This window comes from Eptesicus fuscus, chromosome 13, assembly GCF_027574615.1.
Source record: "Eptesicus fuscus isolate TK198812 chromosome 13, DD_ASM_mEF_20220401, whole genome shotgun sequence".
NCBI classification, from domain to species: domain Eukaryota; kingdom Metazoa; phylum Chordata; class Mammalia; order Chiroptera; family Vespertilionidae; genus Eptesicus; species Eptesicus fuscus.
Genome location: NC_072485.1, coordinates 43,432,942 through 43,457,206, shown reverse-complemented (window position 1 = coordinate 43,457,206; position 24,265 = coordinate 43,432,942). Strand labels below are relative to the sequence as shown.

The window sequence follows — 24,265 nt, the reverse complement described above, 5'->3', positions numbered from 1 at the left end:
GAACTAGAGTTGTTAAGACCTTGCGGGAAATTTGGTAGTGTTCAGCATCAACAGAGCACACTGTTGGTGAGGTGTTTTTTCAATGAGACCCCCATCTTGTTTTTATACAGCACTGAAAACACAAAGGAAATTCATATGGTGTCTCTATCTTCAAGGCAGTTCCATAGCCTTTGAGATGATACAGTCACAAAGTAAGTTTATGATATTGAAGTGCTAAATCTAATAATAGTAGCTCCTATGATGAACTCAAAATCACTATAATGAAATTTGAAAACTTTTCAAAGCCTTTCTACCATGTGACAATTAGAATGTGCTTGGCAGAGAGATGGAAGCATGGTTTATTTTCCTGCTATCAGGAAATGACTACTCAAAGGACCTCTCAGAGGGCAAGGATCTTGGAAATATATATCCACATCGACACCCACACAATACACATCCTCAACATATATGTTAAAAACCTCAAGTGTTAAATGATCCTTTATTTGAAATCCTCAAATACAGGTTTCATTCTACTACTTTTCTCCTATTGGGTATTTGTAATTTCCATCCCGGAGGTGAAGAACAGGCATCTGATTAATCTCAGTTTTTAGGTTCAACTCTAATATGAGTTAAATACTTTATAGGGCTGATATAAAAATTAAATTCAATTAATAAATGGATTTTTATGATTGTATTTTTAGACAAAATCTTACTCTGTATATACCACCATCAGCACTATACTAGATACAGGAGATATTAAGATGAATTAGACAAGGTCCTTTTTCTGAATCCCTTTTTATAACTGCCAATTCAATGTTTATCCTAGGAAGTCCTATGTTATTTGTTATCCATTTCCATAATTTCAGGGTATTTTTGCATGTATTTCCTCATTTCAATCACCCTTCAAAATAAATCCATTACTTCATAGAATGCCATACATTTTTTACTGAGACCAGTAAAAACAAAAATGTTCAAGTCATAGGGCATTTTTATTGTCATACACAAGGCAAAATGTTACAAGACCCTGAGTAATAAAATATGAAATCATTAAATATACACTACAAATCCCCATTCTAAGCTACATTTTCATATTATATAGCTATAGAATGAACTGAGCCCACGAGGAAACCTCAGTTAAAGCATTCTAGTAGAGATGCCAAGAAAAGTCTGAGCTTAGTCTTCAAGAATAAACATTATTTTACCATGTGAAGAATAATAAGTCATTTCTACTAGATAAACATTAAAATAAAGTGAGAAAAAAATAAAAAAGAAACACTTTCAGAAGAAAGGCCTTAAGACCAAAATGAGAAGAGAAAAACAAGAAAAAAAATTACAATTAGATATATAAAAAAGTTGTCCAGTAAAAATAATATGGCTTTTGTCATTATGGAGATTGGTCACATTTGGAATTAAAGAATGGTGAGTGCAGTGTTAATGGTGAAAACCTCACACAACTTTGTGTAAGACAGATGACCATGGCTCCACATGAAAAATCTACTACAAAACCTGAACACAGTCATACAAGGAAACTGCTGCTTATTGGCCTTACACGCTCTGACAGTAGGTTTAATCAACTACACAAAATGGCAACATGTCAAACTTATATAAAGAATGTGAAGCAAACATATACAAACCAGGAAACAGCATAAAGAATGAAGGAGAGGATGCAAATATCCCAAGTACTATCATTTGCTATTGGTTCACTGTATTGTATATTAGGTCAAAGTCACTAATCTCCCAGTATAATTGTCTGTATGAGCCTGCACCTGTATTATATTTAAACTTTATATTTAAATTTTCGATAAGAATCATTTTTTCTTAAATTCACAAACACATTTACAACAATACTTATTTAAGGTAAAGGTCTAATACATTTTATTGCCCATTTCTAATATATACATCTATGTGTGACTATTATTTTAGATATAACTTCCAAGGAAACACAAAAATAACAACAAAACAATGAATATATGTATGTTCTTCCACATAGAAACAACTCTTTCTGTGTGGTCTGTAGTTATAGAACTTGCTTTTATTTTTATGTTTTTATTTATTTTTATTGATTTCAATCAATAAAAATTGAGAGGGAGAGAGAGATAGAAACAAAAATGATGAGAGAGAATCATTGATCAGCTGCCTCCTGCTCACCCCACACTGGGGATTGAGCCACAACCAGGGCACGTGTCCTGACTGGGAATAGAACCATGACCTCCTGGTTCATAGCTCAAGGCTCTAACACTAAGTCACATTGGTTGGGCAGAATTTGCTTTTATTGAAAAAAATTTCTTACATATGATATCTTAGCACAAAAAAAATGTTAAAAACTTATCTTTCATATCTACTTCACCCTTTGTCTTAAATTCAAAATCTAATTTATACTTCAATTACATGATAATTCCATTTTATGTTTTTTTAATATGCTATGCAAATATTTTGTGGAAAACAAGTAATTATAAATACATTTCAATGGATAAATTGTAAATCCACATGTTGTATAATTGATCATCACAAAATAAAGATTTTAGAGCCTTAATGATAAAGATTATAATGAGTATGATCATAAACTATTATATTACATATAATTTTATTTCATGTATACCACATTTTAAAGCTTTATACTATTTTCTATGCAGTGGCATCAATATCACTTGATATTTTTAAACAGAGGCTAAAAATAGTAATATTTAGTTGTGCTTTTATAGAATGTACTTTACTAAAACCTGATTTAAATACAAACAAGTATTCATAATTTATTCTTTTGTCACTTATCAGCTAAATATATGTTTCAAATAATTCCAAATTTATAACAAAAGAAATTATTTTAGTAGCTAGTGTTTCTCATGTAAACTTTTTTTATTTGATAAAAGATTAATAAGAAATCCAGAGGCATCTTTAGAATGAAAAATATGGGACACTCGGTCTCGAATCTCTTTGGTCTTCACACCATACACAATAGGATTGAGCAATGGTGGGACAAGCAAGTAAAGGTTAGACAGAAGAATATGAATGTAAGGTGGAATGTGGAAGCCAAATCTGTGTGTAAAAAAGGAGAAGAAAGCCAGGAGATAAAACTCAAGAAAGACACAAATGTGAGCAATACAGGTGTTAAAGGCTTTGAGCCTGGCTTCCTTCTGAGGCAGACTGAAGACAGTTATAAATATTTTAATGTAGGATAGTGTGATGAAGATTATATCAAAGCCAAGTATACTGAAAGCCACAAACAGACCATATATCTTGTTGATTCTAATATCTTCTGCTGCCAATTTCACGATGGCCATGTGCTCACAGTATGAATGGGAGACCACAGTGGTCCAGTAATACTTCAACCGGCATTTGATGAGGATGAGACATGGAGTCGCAAGAAAGGCTCCTCTGAGTGTCACTCCAACCCCAATCTGAGTGAGAAGTTGGTGGGTAAAAATGGTTGCATGTCTCAGAGGATTACAGATTGCCACATAGCGGTCCAGGGCCATGGCCAGCAGAATACCTGACTCAATGGACTGCAAGGTGTGAATAAGCCACATTTGCAAGAGACAGGCATCAAAGTATATCTTTGACAGATGAAACCAGAATATCCCTAACATTTTTGGCAGGATGCAGGTACTGAGAGCAATGTCTGTGGCTCCAAGCATTGCCAGGAGGAGATACATGGGCTCATGGAGGCTGCGCTCAGATTTGATGATGGCCAGGATCAGAGAATTCCCAAACAGAGCAATGATGTACATGGCACAGAAAGGGATGCCAATCCAGAACTGAATAGACTCCAGGCCAGGGATCCCCACCAGTGTCAGCACCGAGGGCATGAAGACTGTGCCATTGAGCTCGAACATGATGGCTTAGAACTCGCTGCTTTAGAGCTTCTGATTCAAGGTGTCAGTGTGGGTTATCTCTCTTCTGTTTTCTGTTCTTACCTAGATTTACATAATAATCTGATTATATATAATGTGATTTCAAATGGCATTTGTGAGATATACTCACTATGATGGGGCAATTAAGTGTGTCCAAGAATGCAGATATAGGCTTACTGGATGATTTTTATCAGATTTCAACCTCTGCTGTATGTTTTCCTACCCCTTCACTTACCACTTGTCTCTTTCTCTCTGTGCTGTTTGCATTCCTCTCTCGTTCTCTCACTCTCTCTGATACACTTAGATAGTAACAGGCACAAACACTCTCATTATTGAAAGAAAACACAGTCTAGTAATATAAGGGCATTTGCTTGTGTAATGTCAATTAAAACCTATTTCATTGAATATCAGATTGGTGTTCTTTATTAATAAATAGATACTTATGGTAATATACTGATGTTACCAAATACTTTTTTTCTACATTCTTAACCAATAAGCAATTAGTCAAGAGATCAGACAATGAAATGAAGGGAATACTCACTATTTCAAGTAGTATAGCAAGCATTGGGCCAATAAGAGTAGGATCCTTAATGTCAAGGACACAGTGATCTACTGGGCAATACCATATTTTATGTGTCATGTTAAAAATATGCTTATCAAGAGCATCGGCCTGTGCACTGAAGGGTCCCAGGTTTGATTCCAGTCAAGGGTATGTACCTTGGTTGTGGGCACATCTCCACTCGGGGGTATGCAGGAGGCAGCTGATTGATGTTTCTCTCTCATCGATTGTTTCTAACTCTCTATCCCTCTCTTCCTTCCTCTCTGTAAAAATATCAATAAAATATATTTTTAAAAAAGAAAAAAATATGCTTATCAAGCATATAAAAGTGGTGTGACACAGTATTTGGACCCTATCTTCATCCTGGAGGTAGGTGCTAGGGAAATTTTTATCCAGAAACTTGGATACAATTTGATATTTTAGGGGTAGAAAAATTATATATAAATCAAAAATCTTAATGAAAATTTAGAGCCACAGACTTTAATATGGAAAAAATATTACTTGATAAAATAATATCAAAAAAGTAAAAGTTGCTATGTAGTTTATTTCTTCAGGAAAAAAATTATTATTAAAATGTGATCAATAAATAATATCTTTATTTGAAAATGTATACAGAAAAAAAACTGAGCTTAATCAGTTATTTTAGTAAAATACCTCATGAATTATCAACATAAGGAATAAACATACTTCAAATACACTACAATACTGAATAGGTAAATGTATTTATTCAGGGGATTTAATTCATGTTATAATTTTTTGCTAAAAAATTAAAAACAGTTTTTATACATTTCATGGAGTCCAATTATTATTTGCTTCAATAGGATGGGATAAAATGTCCCTAAGTTCTTCTCTAAACTAACTTTTGAGAAATTAGAAAAAATAATATGTTAAAGTAATGCAGTAAATTAAAATTATTTGGAATTATCCTTTTTTAAAAAAAGTGTGGTGATTTTCCACATCATTAATGCATCCCTTTCCTGTTTCATGTCTCCTTCAACTACCTTTCAATCCCCTTTTGAAGTGTTGCTTACCTCAAGTTCGTGTTCCCCAAGTCCACTCATTCTGTTATGCAAGTGTTAGTTTATGTTCCAATTTATACATTTGCTTGCAATTTCCTTTTAAAAGACACTAGTATAGTCTCATATGGAAGATTGTTCCCATACCATTCAGTTCCTTGTAGTATCTTTTTCTACTTCAGAATATGTGGTTTTGTCCCATCCAACAAAGTCTTTCAGAATCTTCTTTGTTTTGGTCAATAAGATTACTGGTTTCATAATTTCAGCTAAGTTTTCAAAATCAAAAGAGGCAGAAGTAAAAGAAAATGCATAGCTTATTTTATAACAGGCATACAAAAACAGCAATGTTTTAGACACAATTATGATTTCCAAGGCTCAATTCTAGGTTTGACTACCTATGGTGGGTGACCTCAATTTGGAAAGGTGCAAGGTGCACATTTCAGGAGAAAGTATTAAAAACTCATTAGTATTTCTCAATTCCACATTGCCAACAACAACACATCCCATGTTTATCAGTGTGCTCAGGACTTCTGTAGAGAAAACTTATTTCTATTTTTGTAAATGGATGCAAAATATCAAATTTCCATTGGAAAGTGGAATATTTCCCATTCCTTTAAACTTTTTCACTCATGTAGTGGCTAATTCATGTAGATTTAGTTTCTGAAACCTCTCCATTCTCTTGTCTCATCTCTAAGATTACTCTTACATCTCTTTTAATTATCTATAATTGCTGGAATTTTATCCTCCTTGTTTTATCTTTGGTCTTTCTACCTCCTAATTCATGCTTTGCAATGCAATCCAAAGTTTTATTTTTTAACAAAATATAAAAATTCATGTAGCTGTAGTATTTTATGCTTCCAGCAGGAAGGTTACATAAAAAAGCAACTGTCCATGTGGAAAACTTATAGTAAAGTGGTTAAGATCATGCATTCTGGACATTCAGTGTAAGCTTCAGCACTTACTAGCTCTGTGTAGTCTGTCAAGTTACCAACAGTTTTCCGGGGCTTCATTTGTCTTGGCTAATGAATAGGGATAATAATCATCCTTTCTCACATTAATAATAAGAAAATTACTTAAAGCATTATTTGAAAACACTATGCTTATAAGATGTTTGACTTATGGGGAACACCATATAAATGTATGCTATTAGTATTATTATTGCCATTCACTCCAACCTTCCTTGCAAACTTTTTATTAGTCATTAGCAAATGCATTTTGGAATTCTATAAAAGTATCTTAAAATGCTAAAACATATATCCTATACTTCCCTATGCTTCTAGCTTGTTTCTTTTAGATTTTCTTGTGTCTTCATAACTTTACCATCTAACAAATAGCAGTTTATTATTCAATTCTTAGCTCAAGCATCACCTCCTCTATGAAAAACTCTTGATTTCCTCATGTAGAAGTCCATATTCTTCCTTTGTATCCTCAATAATAGAAATGTGCTGTGTAATGAATAATTCCCACTTAAAACTAGTGAATCAGAGTTTAATTTTATCTGAATTAGTTAAATGTTCAAAATATACCAAAATGTTCAATATTTAATGCAGATGCAAATCCATTTGCCCTGTTGTTTTCCAGGTGTACATCTGCAGGGATAAATGGAGGGCAAGGATTAGAAATAATGTAGAATCAATATAGAAAAATGGTAAAATGCTTACCTTTGACTTATAAACATCATTTGTTTTATTAGAGCTTTACTTTCCTATGTTGACCTGAGCAAGGATCCATACATGTCTTAGTTGCAGATTTGAAGAATTTTACTGTTGCTGAGAGAAGAAAAGAAAGGGGAAATACCCACTAGACCAAGAGAAAATTGGAACTATTTTTAACACATTTCATATCCTAGCTCAGATCCTAAATGAAATATTTATCTCCTTTTCAGAATGTCTACCCAGATCTGACACTTACTCAGAGCTAACCCCTTTTATACAATTATAAATTCAATTTCCTACACTCTTTTTAGCTCATCTCTACACTTTTCTCTCCAGATCTTTCAGGCACCTGAGAGAATACATGCTCACAAACTTAATTATCTAATTTTTTGCACATGCATCTGCTCATACTGGTATAGCATTCTATGCAGATTAAAAAAAAATCCATTCCCAGAGGCAAATACTAAACAAAAATAATATCAATACTTGACAAGGGTTATGATGCAATTCCCCTGAGGAATGGATGTAAAAAAATATCTTCTCTAAAGGCCACACATTTATCCAATTACCTCTTTATGTAAATCACTAGAGGCCCAGTGCATGAATTCTTGCACTGGTGGGGTCCCTCAGCCTGGCCTGTGCCCTCGCACACTATGGGACCCCTCAGGGGATGTCGGAGAACCAGTTTTGGCCCAATCCCTGCAGGCCAGGTCGAGGGACCCCACCAGTGCACAAATCTGTGCACCAGGCCAGTTTTGGACCTATTCCCACAGGCCAGGCTGAGGGACCCCATTGGTGCATGAATCTGTGCACCGGGCCTCTAAGATCTTTGGTTAATCTCTTCCTGCCCTCCCTGCTCCCCCTTTCCCTCTGAGATTCATCAGTCTGTTCCATGTTTCCAAGCCTGTGCATTAAGCATCTGCCCCCTGGTGGTCAGTGCACGTCATAGCTACAAGTCAAATGGTGAAGCATTCGGCCAGTTGCTTAGGCTTTTATATATATAGATTAGTGTTCTGTATGAAAAAGGCATATGTAAGAAGCATTACAAGGCCCTTGAGCTTCCCCCTCCTGAATTTCAGTGACTCAATTCTTTGCATAAAGTTTTAGGAAAGTAAGCCCCAGTTCAGTCTTAGACAGCCCTTAACATTTCAGTTAATAAAAGAGAGGTCAAGGAATGCCATCACAATCTATAGAATATTTATTCTGGTTTTGAATGACTACTAAAATCAAATGTATCAATACCGAGAATGGGTTAGCTCCAATTACCATTTCTAGTACACATAGGGACTCAATTTAATTTCATGAAAGTGAAAGTGAGATGGTAGAAAAAAACTGTTCTTTCCAACAGAGTTTATCTACATAAATGCTCTTGAGATACAGATCAGGGCTTGATGGACTTTTTCACAAATATCTATATATCTTATGTCTAGAGATTACCTACGATGGTTGTCAGTTTTGACCAATGGGTGCTAGCAACTATCAATATCCGGGATCTACTGTCCTGTCTTTCATGTGAGCTGAGTCATAAACACATTTTTATTGTGGTTATTAAAAAAGTATCATTTTATACAAAATGGAGTTATACTGATTCATAATCCCTGTACTTTCCCCAACATGTGTATTAAAATTACTAGTATCCTGAAGCATCAAAGACTAGTTAACATAACCTTTATTCTTTTACATAGGAAAAGAGTTGTTGATCTGAAGGGTCATTCTGAAGGAATGAAAATTTCTTCATAAGTGTATTATTATTACTATTACTATCAATAATACTATATAATCAATTAAACTGTGAATTGATAACTCTGCAGCTGTTATAATCTTTTCTCTTTAGAAATAGTCCTGACACACAGGTGAGCAATTTAAGTAATGTGTAACATATTTTTGGCTTCTTGTTTGGCAGGGGACACTGATCCAGTCAGTGCATTCAGATCCATTCATTTTTTGAAAAAAATATATTTTGATTGATTTCAGAGAGGAAGGAAGAGGAAGAGAGAGATAGAAACATCAATGATAAGAGATAATCATTGATCGGCTGCATCCTGCATTCCCCACACTTGGGACCAAACCCGCAACCTGGGCATGTACCCTGATGAGGAATCTAACCATGACTTCCTAGTTCATAGGTTGAGTCTCAACCACTGAGCCATGCTGGCCAGGTTAGATCCATTTCTATTAAAAATCCTTAATAAATATACTTATCATTATCCATGCCTTCTTTGGGCCTTGTTTTTTTAATCTATAAAGTGATAGTATTTAGTGTTTTGTTTTCTTTTGTTTTTAACTCCTAGACTGCTCTAACTTTCTATCACACTGTGAGCTGATAATGGATGCTTTGCACACAGAGAACCTGAACAAGAACTCTGCAGTCAGAGATTGTGATAGAAGTCTATAGGCAAGGGTCTTTACCTTCATTGCTAAAGGAAAGTATATCTGAAGGGAACATGTTCTAGATTTTTTTAAATTTATGTAAATTGCAAATACCTTGATTATTGCTTTTTTTTAAATTCCTATAATTCCTAAAATAAACTGAGAACAAATGTAAAACCTAGATCTGGCTTTAAATTCTGTGTGTAGTAAAAACCTAGAGTTGGAGAGGAAGGGTAGTCTTAGAATAAAATAATGAGTAAAAAGACAGAATCCTGAGACTCAGATTCTTCTTGGGGGAAAAAAAAAATGTATTTCTGAAAAAGATACAGGTATTTGTTTTTCTTTCTTATCAAACTGTGATTCATATCCAGGTTCCTCCTCCAATTGTATGACATTAGTCAAATGATTTAAAATGTGTTACAATACTCCTCTCACTATAAAAATAATAATATTTAAAGTTGTAAAACCTATTAAAATTTGTAAAGTGTCATCTATGAAAATGTTATGACATGAGGAACATAAGAAATGATAGCTAATATGTATGTAGGATTTAAAATCCTCTGTTATCCCAGCAGTTCTTACCTTTTAGTTTTATTCCTTGGTAGCCTCTTACTTTGTATTTTTTTCTATAGTGAATACTCTAGAAGACCTCTAATAACATAAAAACCAATTTTATTCCATTATTACAAAAATTCAATAAATATATACAATCATTGAAAAAAACATATACATATTTCTCATAGAATTTATGAGAATTTTCCTTGAAGGAAAAACAAATATGACAGCATATATTTGAAAGTATCAAGTTAGTGTGTTTTCTTCATTTTCAAAATGCATTACTTTATGTTTCTCATAAGGGAACCACATATTCTAAACATTAGAATGTGACATTCTCATTATTTTCATTAGTTAGCCTCAAAGCTTCTGAGAGCATTTCTGGAACTTACAGAAAGAGGGGTAATTCTAATGTTTCAAATATTAAAGCTTTCATCATAGCACCAAGTTTATTTTTTGTTTGTTTGTTTTTAATTTTTTTTCAATTATAGCTAGCATTCAGTTTTATTTTGTATTAGTTTCAAGTGTATAGCATAGTGGTTAGACAATAATATACTTTACAAAGTGTTCCCCTGATATTTCCAGTTCCCACCTGGCAGCATACATAGTTATTACAATATCATTAACTATATTTCCTAAGCTGTACTTTACATACCCAGGTCTATTTTGTAACTACCAATCTGTACTTCTTAATCTTTTTCTCTTTTTCACCTAATCCCCCAAAATCTCTCCCCACTGGCAACTATCAGTCTGTTCTCTATATCTATGAATCTGTTTCTGCTTTTTATTTGTTTATTTATATTGTTCTTCAGATTTCACATATAAGAAAATTCATATGATATTTGTATTTCTCTAATTTCACTTAGATCCATCTACACTGTCGCAGATAGTAAAATTTCATAAATTTTTCTACTGTTTACTCTTATCCTTCTCATCTCTTGAGAAGGAGAGCTAATGTTCTTAACATCTATGTTTGATTCTGATCATATAACAATTCTACTTGTAAGTTATTAGTAATAGTACCTTACCCTAAAAATTAAAACTGAATTAAAATCTTATCTTTTATAACCTGTTCTTAATTTTCACTTTTCCACCTTGCATTTCAGAGCCACTTATTCACCTGTTTTTTTATACAGGTGAATGTAGAATGTTTAATGTATTCTCAAGATTTTTTCTTTTCTTTTTATATGCTCTGAAATTTTCTTTTCTTTTTATATGCCCCAGGCATATAAGGTTACTTACCTTCACTCTACAGTCCTCAACTACATACTTCTTTCTAAGGGAAATCAATACTAAAATCCTCTTTTACTCAATGTGACTCTTTCTGTTATCATCATATGCTTTATTTTTTTAATTTTATTGAATTTATTAGGGTACATTGGTTAATAAAATGATATAGGTTTTATGTGTACAGTTCTATAATACATCACAGTTAAGAAAAAAATAACAATTTGCAAATCATATATTTGCTAAGAGCTTTATAATTAAAACTAGAGGCCTGTTACATGATATTCATGCAAGAATAGGCCTTCCTTCCCCTGGCTTTGCTCCTGGCCTCCCGGGAGCCGCCAAGTCCCCACTCCCGGGCTGCCCGGGGCCGCCAAGTCCTCATTCCTGACCAGAGCACAACTCCTATAGCTCCCTCCACCCCCATCCCTCCCCCACATAGCAAGCCTCCTGTCCCGGCTGGTCACTTTATGCCTGCATATGCAAATTAACTTTCCATCTTTGTCAGGTTAATTTGCATACTCACTCCTGGTTGTCTGTGGCCATAGTGGAGGTACGGTCAATTTACATGTTTGTCTATTATTAGGTAAAATATCTAAAAAACTCTCCAACCTTGATAAGAAAAAAAACCAAGCTCATCACAAAAGGGAAAATTATTCAAGCAGGAACTTCACCAAGATGTATATATGACAAATAAGCATATGAAAAAAATGCAATATGCCAAAGCAAAATAAAACAAGCATAAAAAAATCTGACCATATCAAGTACTGGCTAAGTTATGGAAGAACTATAATTCTCACTACTTACTGGTCAGAGTATCAAATGAGACCTTGTCTTGGAAAACATGTTAACACTATTTTAAACAGTGAAATAAATAAATGGAATTTATCATTCCATTTCCAGCGATTACCCAGTAGCATAATACTTTCCAATTTAAAATGCATGTCATTTATGTAATCTATATATATAATAGAGAAATATGCTAATTAACTGGGATGCTGGAACGGGTTGACCAGACAGGAGGAGGTTGCGCACACAGCGTCGGGGTTGGGGCGACAGGGGCCTCCTCACACCTGTGCTGGGGGAGGGCCTGGTCAGCAGCCACTGAGGCTGCTTCAAGGGCCAGAGAGGGAGGTAGGGCCAGACCAGCAACTCCAGGGTTGGCAGCACAGCCGGACCCACCCTCAAGTGGGTCCAGTCATGCAGCTTGACAGTAGACAGCAGGGCCTGCTTGACATTAGCCACGGCGACCCACAAGCCATCAAGCAGGCCCACAGGCAGCACCCAACAGGGCCTGCTTGCCCATCACCATGGTGTGGAGCAGGCAGGCCCTGCAGAAAGCAGAGAACCATGGGGAGTGGGCCTATGCCATCAGTAAGATATCCCCTGAGGGCTCCCGGATTGGAGAGGGTGCGGGTCGGGCTGAGAGACCCCCTTCCCCCATGCACAAATTTTGTTCACCAGGCCTCTAGTATAGAAAATAATGAGGTAAAATTTGTGTGAAGGTCAGAAAAAATAGAAATTCTGTATAACATAAAGAGATGTATTTTCAGTTTTACCTTCACACTAATTTTACCTGATTATTTTCTATACTAGAGGCCTGTATAACCAAAACAATTGTATAATGGTAAAGCATTTAGAGAGGGGCAATGGGAAATGTGCAAAAGAAGTTTTTATTCCACTTTGTTAAATTTCTCTTACTTAAATTTTATCTGCAAAGTTAGGGTTACATTAACCAGTCCATTTCATTTGGGTCTCATGACCCTATGGGGGTAGTAAAGGAAGAGCTGTGTTACCCAAGAGAAAAATTACTCATTTCACATTTTCCTGAGTATGCTACCAGCCATGAAAGCAGTATACACCTGTGATCATATATTATCTTCCTCTGAAAATAAACAGACACTCCCAGAAGTCCAGCCCCAAATCTAATCCCATATGTGCATTAAGATTATTGCTTCTGTATAAAACCCCCTGGTCTCCAGGCATTGCTTGTCACTAGCAGTGGAAAAATTTATGTCTAGAGAAAGGGATTTTGCCCTAAAGGATAAGGAATCAGGTCTCTATTTTGCTGAGTTTATAGCACTAAAGGAAATTGCATTGTATTTTCTGTTCTTTTCAAAGCAGACAAACATTATTCAAAATTAGGGAATCATAAGCTGATCTGATTTGCCACATCTCTAGAAATATTTCAATTCTCTCTTCATGTCTGCTATTGCCATCTCAAACTACAATAGTTCCAGATTTATCCTCACTGGGTTCCCTGGCCTAGAAGTTGACTATCTCTGGCTCTCCATTCCTTTCTCCTCCATCTACACTATGATTTTTCTGGGAAATTGCCTGGTGCTGCATGTGATCCGAACTGAGCCAAGCCTGCACGAGCCCATGTTCTACTTCCTGGCCATGCTGGCCCTCACTGACCTGTGCATGGGAGTCTCCACCATGTATACAGTGGTGGGAATCCTGTGGGGGTTCATTCAAGAGATCAGCCTGGATGCCTGCATTGCCCAGTCTTATTTCATCCATGGTCTGTCCTTTATGGAGTCCTCTGTCCTCCTCGCTATGGCTTTTGACCGCTACGTTGCCATTTGCCACCCACTACACTACTCTTCCATCCTAACTAATGACAAAATCATGAAAATTGGGGTGGCAATCTTATGTAGAAGTACTTTACTCATACCCCCGGTTATCATTCGCCTAAAGTTCTTAAATTATTGCCATCCTCACATTCTCTCTCACTCTTTCTGCCTGCACCAAGACTTAATTAGAATGGCCTGTTCAGACATCCGCTTCAACAGCATCTATGGTCTGGCCCTGGTGATCAGCAACTTGTTGTTGGATGCAGTGCTTATACTTGTGTCCTATGTCAGGATCTTGCATGCAGTCCTAGCTATTGCATCACAGGAGGAGAGAATCAAGTCCTTGCAGACCTGTGTATCTCACATCTGTGCTGTTTCAGTTTTCTACATCCCAATCATTGGCCTGACTATGGTGCATCGCTTTGGGAAACACCTCTCACCTTGGGTACATGTGTTCATGGGCAATATCTATATCCTTTTCCCTCCCTTGATGAACCCCATTATTTATAGCATCAAAACCCAGCAAATACGAAGGAGAGTCCAGAGACTGTTTTACTTGAAAGAAATGTGCTGAGATCAAATGTGCATGATTTTAAAAGTTGACAAGTGGAAATCAAAAGGGTAAGAATGAGTACATAATTTAAAATGTATTTAATGACTTCTATTTGTGTAATCGATATGTTGCAAATAATTTCCTCTTCATTTTGCCCACAGCCATCATAAATCAGTAAGATTGACATGGGTTATATTCTGATCAATTATATAAATCATAATAATGTATGAGAAAAATTAGCCGTTAAAATTTATATCTTACTAAGGCTATCTGAGTGAGAATGGTTTTGAATTAACCCAATATAGAAAATTTAAATGTTCTAAGTTAAAGTCCTTCAGGTAATTACTAAAGGATCAATAATGATCTTAGTCCATTTTCACTAGTCTAGGCAACATTTTTGTTTATTGTTTAGCCATCATCTCTGTTACCCAATTTTTCTACATGATAATGTAATGGATTAACCATATAGGGATACTGGACTATTTGGATGATTTAAAAAGTAGTGGAACAAACAAAAAACTAATCTGATGCTATTTGCCCCCATTCAAACATTCTTTTCTCACTTGAATCATATGAATAGAAATTGAACTGGAGATATAGAAAACCAGTAATTGCCAGAGTAGAAAGAACCAGACTTTTGTGGTGTGTTTTTTTTTAATCTAAATAATAATAACAATAGTAACTATTGGAAACCATTTGAAATGTTTATTATGAGTCCATATCTCATTTAAATCCCAGTCACAATTTAAAAAAAAATGGAAGAGCACAGACTATTATTAAGACCATGTAATATAAATATATTTCTAATTTATTTCTCCATCAAGATTCTGTGGTAGATATTATTTTTTATTAAATGCATGGATATTTAAAAACATACAAAAGTTAAATGATATGTTCTACTTTTAGGAGGTTGTAGGTGATGGGATGCCGAAAAACTTTCTATTTCAGTTTCAGATCAAGTGACAACTTTATTTATTTTCTTCCTTCTGTACTTTTTAATATGAACTCTATTAAATGGTTATGCAATCATTATAAAACATTGACATGCTAAATAAAAATCATCAAATTAAGTCATGGATGATAATGTAGTACATATATTTGGATTCTGTTAGTATGTGTAAGTTTCCTCAAAATATTATTGTCATATGATATTTACATAATCTACTTAATATATTTAATGCAATTTTTGAAGTATAATTACAAATATTAATTCACTCTATTTAGATACATATGCACAGTTTGATGAGCTTAGAAAATATTTATAGTTATGTAATCACCACCGCAATCAAGTATAGAATCTTTTCATCGCCCCCAAAAGTGCCTTTTTACTTCTTTGGGATGAGTCTTCTCCCATAACCCCAAATGCCTGGCAACCAATAATCTGATTTTTGTCTTACAGTTTGCCTTTAAGAGTAGGTCATAGAAATTAAATCATAAATAATGTAATACTTTATATCTGGAGTCTTTCACTTGCAACAATGCTTTTGACATTTATTTTTGTTGTTGTCTGTATTCACAATTTATTTTTATTGTTGAATCCTGTTCTTTTGTACCACATACAGCAAATTTATTTATCCATCAATTGATCAGCACTTTAGTGTTTAATAGCTTTAATTTTAAACAAAGCTATCATAAACATACACACCCAATGATTATCAACGGATTTCCTCAAAATTGGTAGTTTATTTTAAATATATATATCTTTACTATTAATAATGCAACTTCCACAGTGATAATAATAGTCATAAAAATAATGCTTAGTTTATATTTATCAGAAGCCAGTCACTATGTAAGCACTCAGTAGTGATTGTTGATATTAATCTTTAGAGCAAATCTATGAGGTAAACGATAATCATTTAACTGTGCAGATTAGAAAATTGAGGTAAAGATGTTTTAACTTACTAGAAAGTAATGGTGGAACAATTTAGTTTCACAGCATTTTTATTACTGCTATTGCTTTTTTATTTTACAATAAAGATATGTCCACAGCATTCTATTTGTTTCTGTTGGGAGTGTGTCATGGTGGGAGTTGGGAATTTTAAATTGTGTATTTATGTAAATATAAGTTTCAAATGAATTATTTAATAGATCATTCTTCTCTCAGCCAGTATTATGATATACCAAAATCTTAAGTAATAGGTTTTGTACTTTATACTTGAAAAGGCAAATGTGGTGACTTTTGTTTTGTTTTGTTTTTTAGCATTTTCTTGTTCCAAGGGAACCTATTTATGTCAATGGTTGTCTGAATTTTTAACTTTGCACTTAAGTGTCAATTAAAGTTTTTGAGTTTAAAAAGTATCTTTGCTGAAATAAAACCCAATTTATTTTAACACCTTTTCTGTTATTTGGAAATTGATATTCTCTGCTAGACTGTTGTGGTTTTTTTCCTGCCTCTTTACTCACTTTCACTCTCATCAAAGTTCCTTACCACCTGCATTAAAGGGGAACCCGCATGTCCCTGAGAGATTGGATGACAGAATTGGATGAGATTCTGATCTAAATCTGAGTCTTCTGCACCCCCTACTGAATGTTGACTCATTATTTTCTCTTAAGTCCAATTAGTGACTAATGTTTACTCCTCATGTCCTGAAACTGGACCCATTTTCTCTTACTTCCCTGATCTAACATTTGTGTTTATGGAATCATTTTTCCCTAGCCAAAGCAACTCCCTTGGCAACTTCACTGCTTAGCATGAGCCATGAATTGGGTGTCCCGCACAGTGCTGTAAAAAACTCCTAGATTCATTTATTGCCTGGTGGAGGACAAGGACACCAGTTGTCTGACTAACCAATGCACATGGCCATTTTTACTCTAATGCTGCTCTCTCAAGTTGGTGTGAGATATCTTGCAAGGAAATTTTCCTCAGATATTTAAGCAGAAAAAAAGGGGGGTATTAATCTCCCTCTGCTTTTAGCTTTCCCCTTTAACACATTGAGTTTCTATCCTTTCATGTCCTGACTCTTCAAATGAGGGCATGGGGATGTGCAGCTGAAACTTGGACCTTTGAAGAGGATATCTTCCTTATTCTCCTTTTCCATCTGTGTTTCTCCTCCCCATCTCATGTTCAAAAGGGGTCCACTGCTCCTTTGTGTGTGAGAGAAACATCCTCTACATCCCAACCTCCTTTTTCCTTACTCTTCTTCTAGCTGGTACCATCTAACAGAAGTGTTTAATGACAGAATGACATTAGAACTCTACTGAAAGAAAATAAAAATCAATAGTATTCAAAAGACAAAATATCTCTAGCATACATACATACATGTATTATTTAAAATATAGAGAAAATGGAATTTACATATATATGTTTATACTAGAGGCCTGGTGCACAAAATTTGTGCACTGGGGGGGACGGGTGGTGTCCCTCAGCCCAGTCTGCACCCTCTCCAATCTGTGCCCCCTTGGGGGATGTCTAACTGCCCTATGGGATCGGGCCTAAACCGGCAGTCAGACATCCCTCTCACAATCCGAGACTGCTGGCTCTCAACCGCTCGCCTGCCTGCCAGCCTGATCACCCCCCTAACCACTCCCTTGCCAGCCTGATCGATGCCTAACTGCTCCCCTGATGGCCCAATCACCCCCAACTGCCCTCCTCTGCTGGCCTGGTAACCACCAACTGCCCTCCCCTGCCAGCCTAGTCACCCCTAACTGTCCTCCCTTGCAGGCCAGTCACCCCCAACTGCCCTCCCCTGCCAGCACGGTTGCTCCCACCTGCCCTTCCCTGCAGGCCCAATAGCCCCCAACTGCCCTCCCCTGTAGGACTGGTCCCCCCAACTTCCCTCCCCTACTGCCTGGTCCCCCCAACTGCCCCCAACTGCCCTCCCCTGCAGGCCATCTTGTGGTGGCCATATTTGATGACATGGGGTGGCCATCTTTGACCACATGGGGGCAGCCATCTTGTGCAAGGGTGTGAGGATCAATTTGTATATTACCTCTTTATTATATAATTGACTGCCCCCTCTCACAGTCCAGGAGCCCTCAGGGCCAGGAGGCCACCTGGCAATCAGAGGAAGGCGATGCTCCATCATACCTCTGCTGCTGCCACTTCCAGCAGCACAAGCCTCAGCTGGCCCTGGTTACTTGAGCCTCAAGGGGCACTGAGCAGCTGGGCCGCCACCATCTGAGGCTTGCCTGCACCTCTAGCCAGCCCTGGGAGGCTGGGCAGCTGCCATCCAAGGCTTGCCTGTGCCTTCGGCTGACTCTGGGCGGCTGGAGGGCTGAGGTGACTGGTGGACTCTGGAGGCAGGTGTGCAGAGCGGCCAGACCCACCTGGGGGTGGGCCTGGCCTTGCTGCACACCTGCCACCCTGGCGGGGTTGGGGGGACTGGGCGCCACCATCTTGTGGCTGTGAGCGCCACCATCTTTGAGGGTGGGGCAGTCAATTAGCATAGTCCCTCCTTATTGGCTGTGGGCGCCGCCATCTTTGCGATGGTGTGAGGGTCAATTAGCATATTCCCTCTTTATTAAATAGGATATGTATATTCTGACTGGTTTCAAGTAACTTTTATTATGGTAGTATGTCCCAATTTTGGCAACTTTTACTTATTATACAATAATGCTAACATTTTGGCATGTGTTAAGCTTTTTTTCCACTGTATCACATTTAAATCAATTCTGAACCCAACATGATGTTGCCAATGTGCAAACTAAATTTTATTATTATATCTATAGATGATTACTAACATTAAACATTTAATGTGTTCCAGATATTATATACTTTCTCAATTTTTAAAAAATGAACACATAGGTACAATAATATTTCTAAGATTTTATAGTTAGAATCCATGGAGCAGAGATTTGATTATTGAGTGTATGACTTCAGAGATTGCCCTCTTAGTCACAAGCCTGCAATGTAATCTAATAGGTACAACTAGTATTTCCTTATTAATTCCATGAAAATGATTGCATTCAATCAATTATACTTTAAGCCTATTGTAACAAAACTCAATATTACACAGAATCTAGGTGTGCTTATTCTGATATTGCCCTGAACAAAATCACAAAAAGAGAAATTTTTTACTTTTCATCTCATTTACTTAAATTTTTACTGTTATTATTCTCCTCTAATACTGAAATGATTTAAGATGTCCAATATAATTCTAGTACTCTTTAATTAGCAAAGTTACACACAAAAAATGAAGACTATGTTGTTTAGTCTAACATCAGCAAAATTTCTTGCTCAAAGAAAACATCTGAATAACCTTCTCTTGAATTTTCTTTGTCTTAACACCATAAATGATGGGGTTGAGAGCGGGTGGTACCACCACATAAAGATTGGCAAGAAGAATATGTACATGGAGTGGTATGCTGTGGCCTCCAAATCGGTGAGCAAAGAATGAAAAAAAGGCTGGGGTATAGAATAGTAGGATAACACAGACATGGGAGCCACAAGTACTCAGAGCCTTGAGTCGAGTTTCTTGGGAAGGAATTCTAAACACAGTACAGAGTATAAGGGTATAGGAGATTATGATAAGCACTACATCCAGGCATGTGGAAAATAGGGCTACAATCACCCCATAGTAGATGTTGACTTTTATGCTATCACAAGATAACCTGGCAATGCCCATATGTTCACAGTATGAGTGATGAATAATGTTCTTCCCACAGTAAGTAAGCCGATAAACCAGAAAAACCAAGGGGAAGCAGATAAAGAAACTCCTAATCACAGATGCAATACCCATTTTTCCAATGACTGAGGGAGTGAGAATGGTAGTATATCTTAGTGGGTAACAGATGGCTACATAGCGGTCAAATGCCATGGCCAGTAATATGGCAGACTCTGCCACAAAGATGAAGTGAAGGAAAAACATCTGTGACACACAGCTACCAAAAGAAATACCCCCATCTTGAAACCAGAAGATTGCTAGCATCTTTGGTGTGGTAACTGTGGAGAGAAAAATATCCGACAGGGCCAACATAGAGAGGAAAAGGTACATGGGTTCATGAAGACTATGCTCAGTGAAGATCAGAAATAATAACAGGGTGTTGCCCACAAGAGCAACTATATACATGGAACAGATGGGGATGGAGATCCAGGTATGTGCATCTTCCAGTCCTGGAATTCCAATCATGGTGTACCAAATGTCTCTAAGGATGGTAAGGTTTGAAGTCATCATCTCTTACTGTGTCCTCTGATATTGAGACCTGGATTGAAAAGCTAGAGTGAGAGTGAGAGCAAAAATTAGAATAAGAGAGAAATTGAGAGAGAATAAGCAAAGTTATTTTATCCGGTTGAGGGTGAATCTTGGCATTGCAGTAAAGTTAATTACCTTAAGAAAGGACTGGTAGTCAGTAATTATTCAAGGATAATGGGCCAGATCAGCTTCATTGACATGAAAGTTACCAAATTTATAGGGCTAATGCTACTGGTAATTATAATGGTGATAACAATAGTAATAATAAACAGTTAATGGGTTTATAATTCCATGTGGGGACTATAGTCAATACATTATACTTATTGATTTAGCATCATTCAAGAAAGTCCCTTGTAAACTCTTGTACATCAGACTTGTCCTCCTTGTCTGACTGGTCATTTCTGGTGAGTAGTCATACTTTATTCCCTGGAGCCTCAGAAATAATATGTTCAGAATATGGGTGTGAATTATAGGGGAGCTCATGACCTTTAAATCCTTGAAAATTATTATTCCTTTATTTTAATATGAAGTCTTTCATCATCAAATAAAAGTGACTTGGAGAGAGGAAATGGAAGTCTGGATAGTCCTGGTTTTGCACAGTGCTGTATTCACTTAATGTTGTGCATATTAGAACCATGTTCTCTCTTTGCATATTTCCAGTATGCATGCATTTCAATTAAACTACTACCGTGCAAAGAAAGTACTCATATAATATTTGCAACTCAGCAAACAGTGTCCTCTCATCTTCTTCACACACTTCATCCTGCCTCCATTCTCTTTTGCCTACAATGCCTTTTTTCTACTGTTTATTCCTTCCAATTTGTGTTTTAATGTTTGTGTTTTGCTTTCATTTTTCCCTTTTCTGCTCAAACTTGAGTATTATTACTACAAAATACAGATTTAATGCAATCCCCATCAAAATCCTAATGACATTTTTAAAAATATTTTTTATTGATTTCAGAGAGGAAGGGAGAGGGAGAGATATAAACATATTGATGAGAGAAAATCATTGGTTGCCTCTTGCAAGTCCCCTACTGGGAATCGAGCACACAATCCCTGTGACCCTTCAGTCCTCAGGCTGATGTCTATCCACTGAGCCAAACTGGCTAGGGATTTCTTCTGCTCTTAAGGATGTTCTCAGGTAAGGATTAAAAAAAACAGCAACAATCCTATCTAATAAAAGAGTAATATGCAAATTGAACGTACCTCTGCTAACCCACAAGCCACGCCCACCAACCAATCAAGAGCAAGTATGCAAATTAACCCAACCAAGATGGCTGTGGCCATGGAGAGAGCAGGAGGCTTGAGTTGCCCCCGGCGAAGGAGGAAGCCAAGCTTTCTGCCTGCCCTTGCCTGCCTTGGCCTCCACTCAAGGCTACAAAGTTTCAATTACAGAAGATAAATAAATCCCAGATCCCAGGGCCTCCGCTTGGGTTGCTGGAGGGCGTGGCCAGCCTGCAAACCACCACAGGCCCCTCACCCAGGCCACCCCATGCCCCAAGGGAACTCCCACCCAGATCCAGGACACCCTTCAGGGCAAACCAGCCAGCCCCCACCCGTGTACCAGACCTCTATCCTATCTAATCCTATCTAATAAAAGAATAATATGTAAATTGACCATCACTCCAACACACAAGATGGCTGCCCCCATGTGGTCAAAGATGACTGCCCCCATGTGGACACAAGATGGCCACCACAAGATGGCCAGCAGGGGAGGGCAGTTGGGAGGGACCAGGTCTGCAAGGGAGGGCAGTTGGGGGTGATCAGGCCAGCAGGGGAGGGCAGCTAGGGGTGACCAGGCTGGCAAAGGAGGGAAGTTGGGGGCGACTGGGCCTGCAGGGAAGGGCAGTTTGGGGGGACCCAGGCCTGCAGAGGAGGGCAGTTAGGGGCAAACAGGCTGGCATGGGAGCAGTTAGGTATCAATCAGGCTGGCAGGCAGAAGCAGTTAGGGGCAATCAGGAAGGCAGGCAGGCAAGCAGTTGGGAGCCAGCAGTCCTGGATTGTGAGAGGGATGTCCAACTGCCCTTTTAGGCCCGATCCTACTAGGGCAGTCGGACATCCCTCTAGGGGTCCCAGATTGGAGAGGGTGCAGGCTGGGCTGAGGGAGACCCCCTGCCCCCTTGTACAAATTTCATGCACCAGGCCTCTAGTAACTTATAAGGAAGAAAACATAGGTACTAAACTTTTGGATTTTGGTCTTAGAGAAGACTTTATTAATTTGACCCAAAGGCACAGGAAGTAAAGGCAAAAATACTAGTAAATGAATGGGGCTATATCAAACCAAAAATCTTTGCACAGCAAAAGAAACCACCAGCAAAACAAAAAGGCAACCAACTGAATGGGAGAGAATATTTGCAAACAACAGCTCTGACAATGGGTTAATATTCAAAATATATAAAGAATTTATGCAACTCAACACCAAACAAACAAACAATCCTTTTTTTTTTTTTTTTAATGGGCAGGGGACATGAACAGACACTTCTCCCAAGAAGACATACAAATAGCTAACTGATATATGAAAAGATGGTCCAATTCTCTAGCTATTAGGAAAATGCAAAACAAAACTACAATGAGATACCATCTCACACCTGTTAGAATGGCTTTTATCAACAAAACAAGTAGTAACAAGTGTTGAAGAGAGTGTGGATCAAAAGGATCCCTCATTAACTTCTGGTGGGAATGTAAACTGGTCCAGCCACTATGGAAAACAGTATAAAGGTTACCCCCAAAATTAAAATAATATTAGCATATGACCCTGCAACCCTTCTTATAGGCACCAACCTAAATATTTTGAAAACATTTATTCACAAAGGTATATACACCCTTATGTACATTGCAGCATTTTTCACAGTGGCCAAGACATGGAAACAACTAAAGTGTCCTTTGATAGATTACTGGATAAAGAATATGTGGTACATATATACAATGGCATACGACTCAGAATAAGAAAAAATGAACTACTGCTCTTTGCGACAACAAGAATGGACCTTTTTAATATGCTAAATGAAGTAAGTCAGAAAAAGCTAAGAACCATATGATTTCACTCATATGTGGGATATAAAATGGAAACTGATAGTCACAGACAATAGTCTGGTGCATATCATAGCAAAGGGAGGCAGAGAGATAGTTAAGGATAAAGGGGGCCAAATATTTGGTGGTGGACAATTATTTGATTTGGAGGGTTGGGCACACGATGCAATATATTGATCATGTATCATTAAAATGTACACTTGAAATCTATATAATCTTACTAACCAATGTCACCCAAATACATATAATTGAAAAAGATATTTAAAAACACTGAAAGCATGAGATAAAGAAGATATGTATTTAAAAAAACTAAATGAAAGAGAATTTGAAGTGGTAGGTTAGATGAGGGATAAAAAAGTGTATTATTTTGAGACATACTATCTGGAAAAAATATTGATGTTACTGATATTATAAAGTAGAGACAGAAATGCAAGATTTAAAGATGGTTGATGCAATTCTTTCTAAACTATTAATATGTCACATGTCTAAGAACCACTAGGAAATAAGTTTGGCAGACTCTCTTAAATTTAAAAAGTGCACTGGAAAGCAAACTGGACTTCAGGCATGAGGCACTATCTGAGCTATAGCCTCAGCTATGCTACCAATGATTTGGGACCTTGATGGAAACATTTCACCATGCTGAATTGTCTTCTACATAGGTTAGAATGAAACTAGTTCATAAAGATGTAGCCTTCTAAAAAAGAAATCTAAAATTCAATCATGGACCAGGAGCTCAAAGCACACAAACAAATAAAAGCCAAAAAAT

At 36.9% G+C, this 24,265-nt stretch overlaps 3 protein-coding genes across 3 annotated transcripts; 1 reads left to right on the top strand and 2 right to left on the bottom strand.

Moving 5' to 3' along the window:
* Nucleotides 1–2,807: 2,807 nt before the first annotated feature.
* LOC103304127 (olfactory receptor 52A5-like) lies at nucleotides 2,808–3,809 on the bottom strand. Its single transcript, XM_008161063.2, has one exon. It carries the CDS (start codon nucleotides 3,807–3,809, stop codon nucleotides 2,808–2,810), a length of 1,002 nt encoding a protein of 333 aa, XP_008159285.2.
* A 9,590-nt stretch (nucleotides 3,810–13,399) lies between these two features.
* On the top strand, nucleotides 13,400–14,359 carry LOC103304129 (olfactory receptor 51V1-like). Its single transcript, XM_008161064.2, has one exon. It carries the CDS (start codon nucleotides 13,412–13,414, stop codon nucleotides 14,357–14,359), a length of 948 nt encoding a protein of 315 aa, XP_008159286.1. The 5' UTR covers nucleotides 13,400–13,411.
* Nucleotides 14,360–19,497: 5,138 nt separating this feature from the next.
* On the bottom strand, nucleotides 19,498–20,451 carry LOC103304111 (olfactory receptor 52Z1P-like). The gene has a single exon (XM_008161048.2). The coding sequence runs from the start codon at nucleotides 20,449–20,451 to the stop codon at nucleotides 19,498–19,500; it is 954 nt and encodes a 317-aa protein (XP_008159270.2).
* Nucleotides 20,452–24,265: the final 3,814 nt, after the last annotated feature.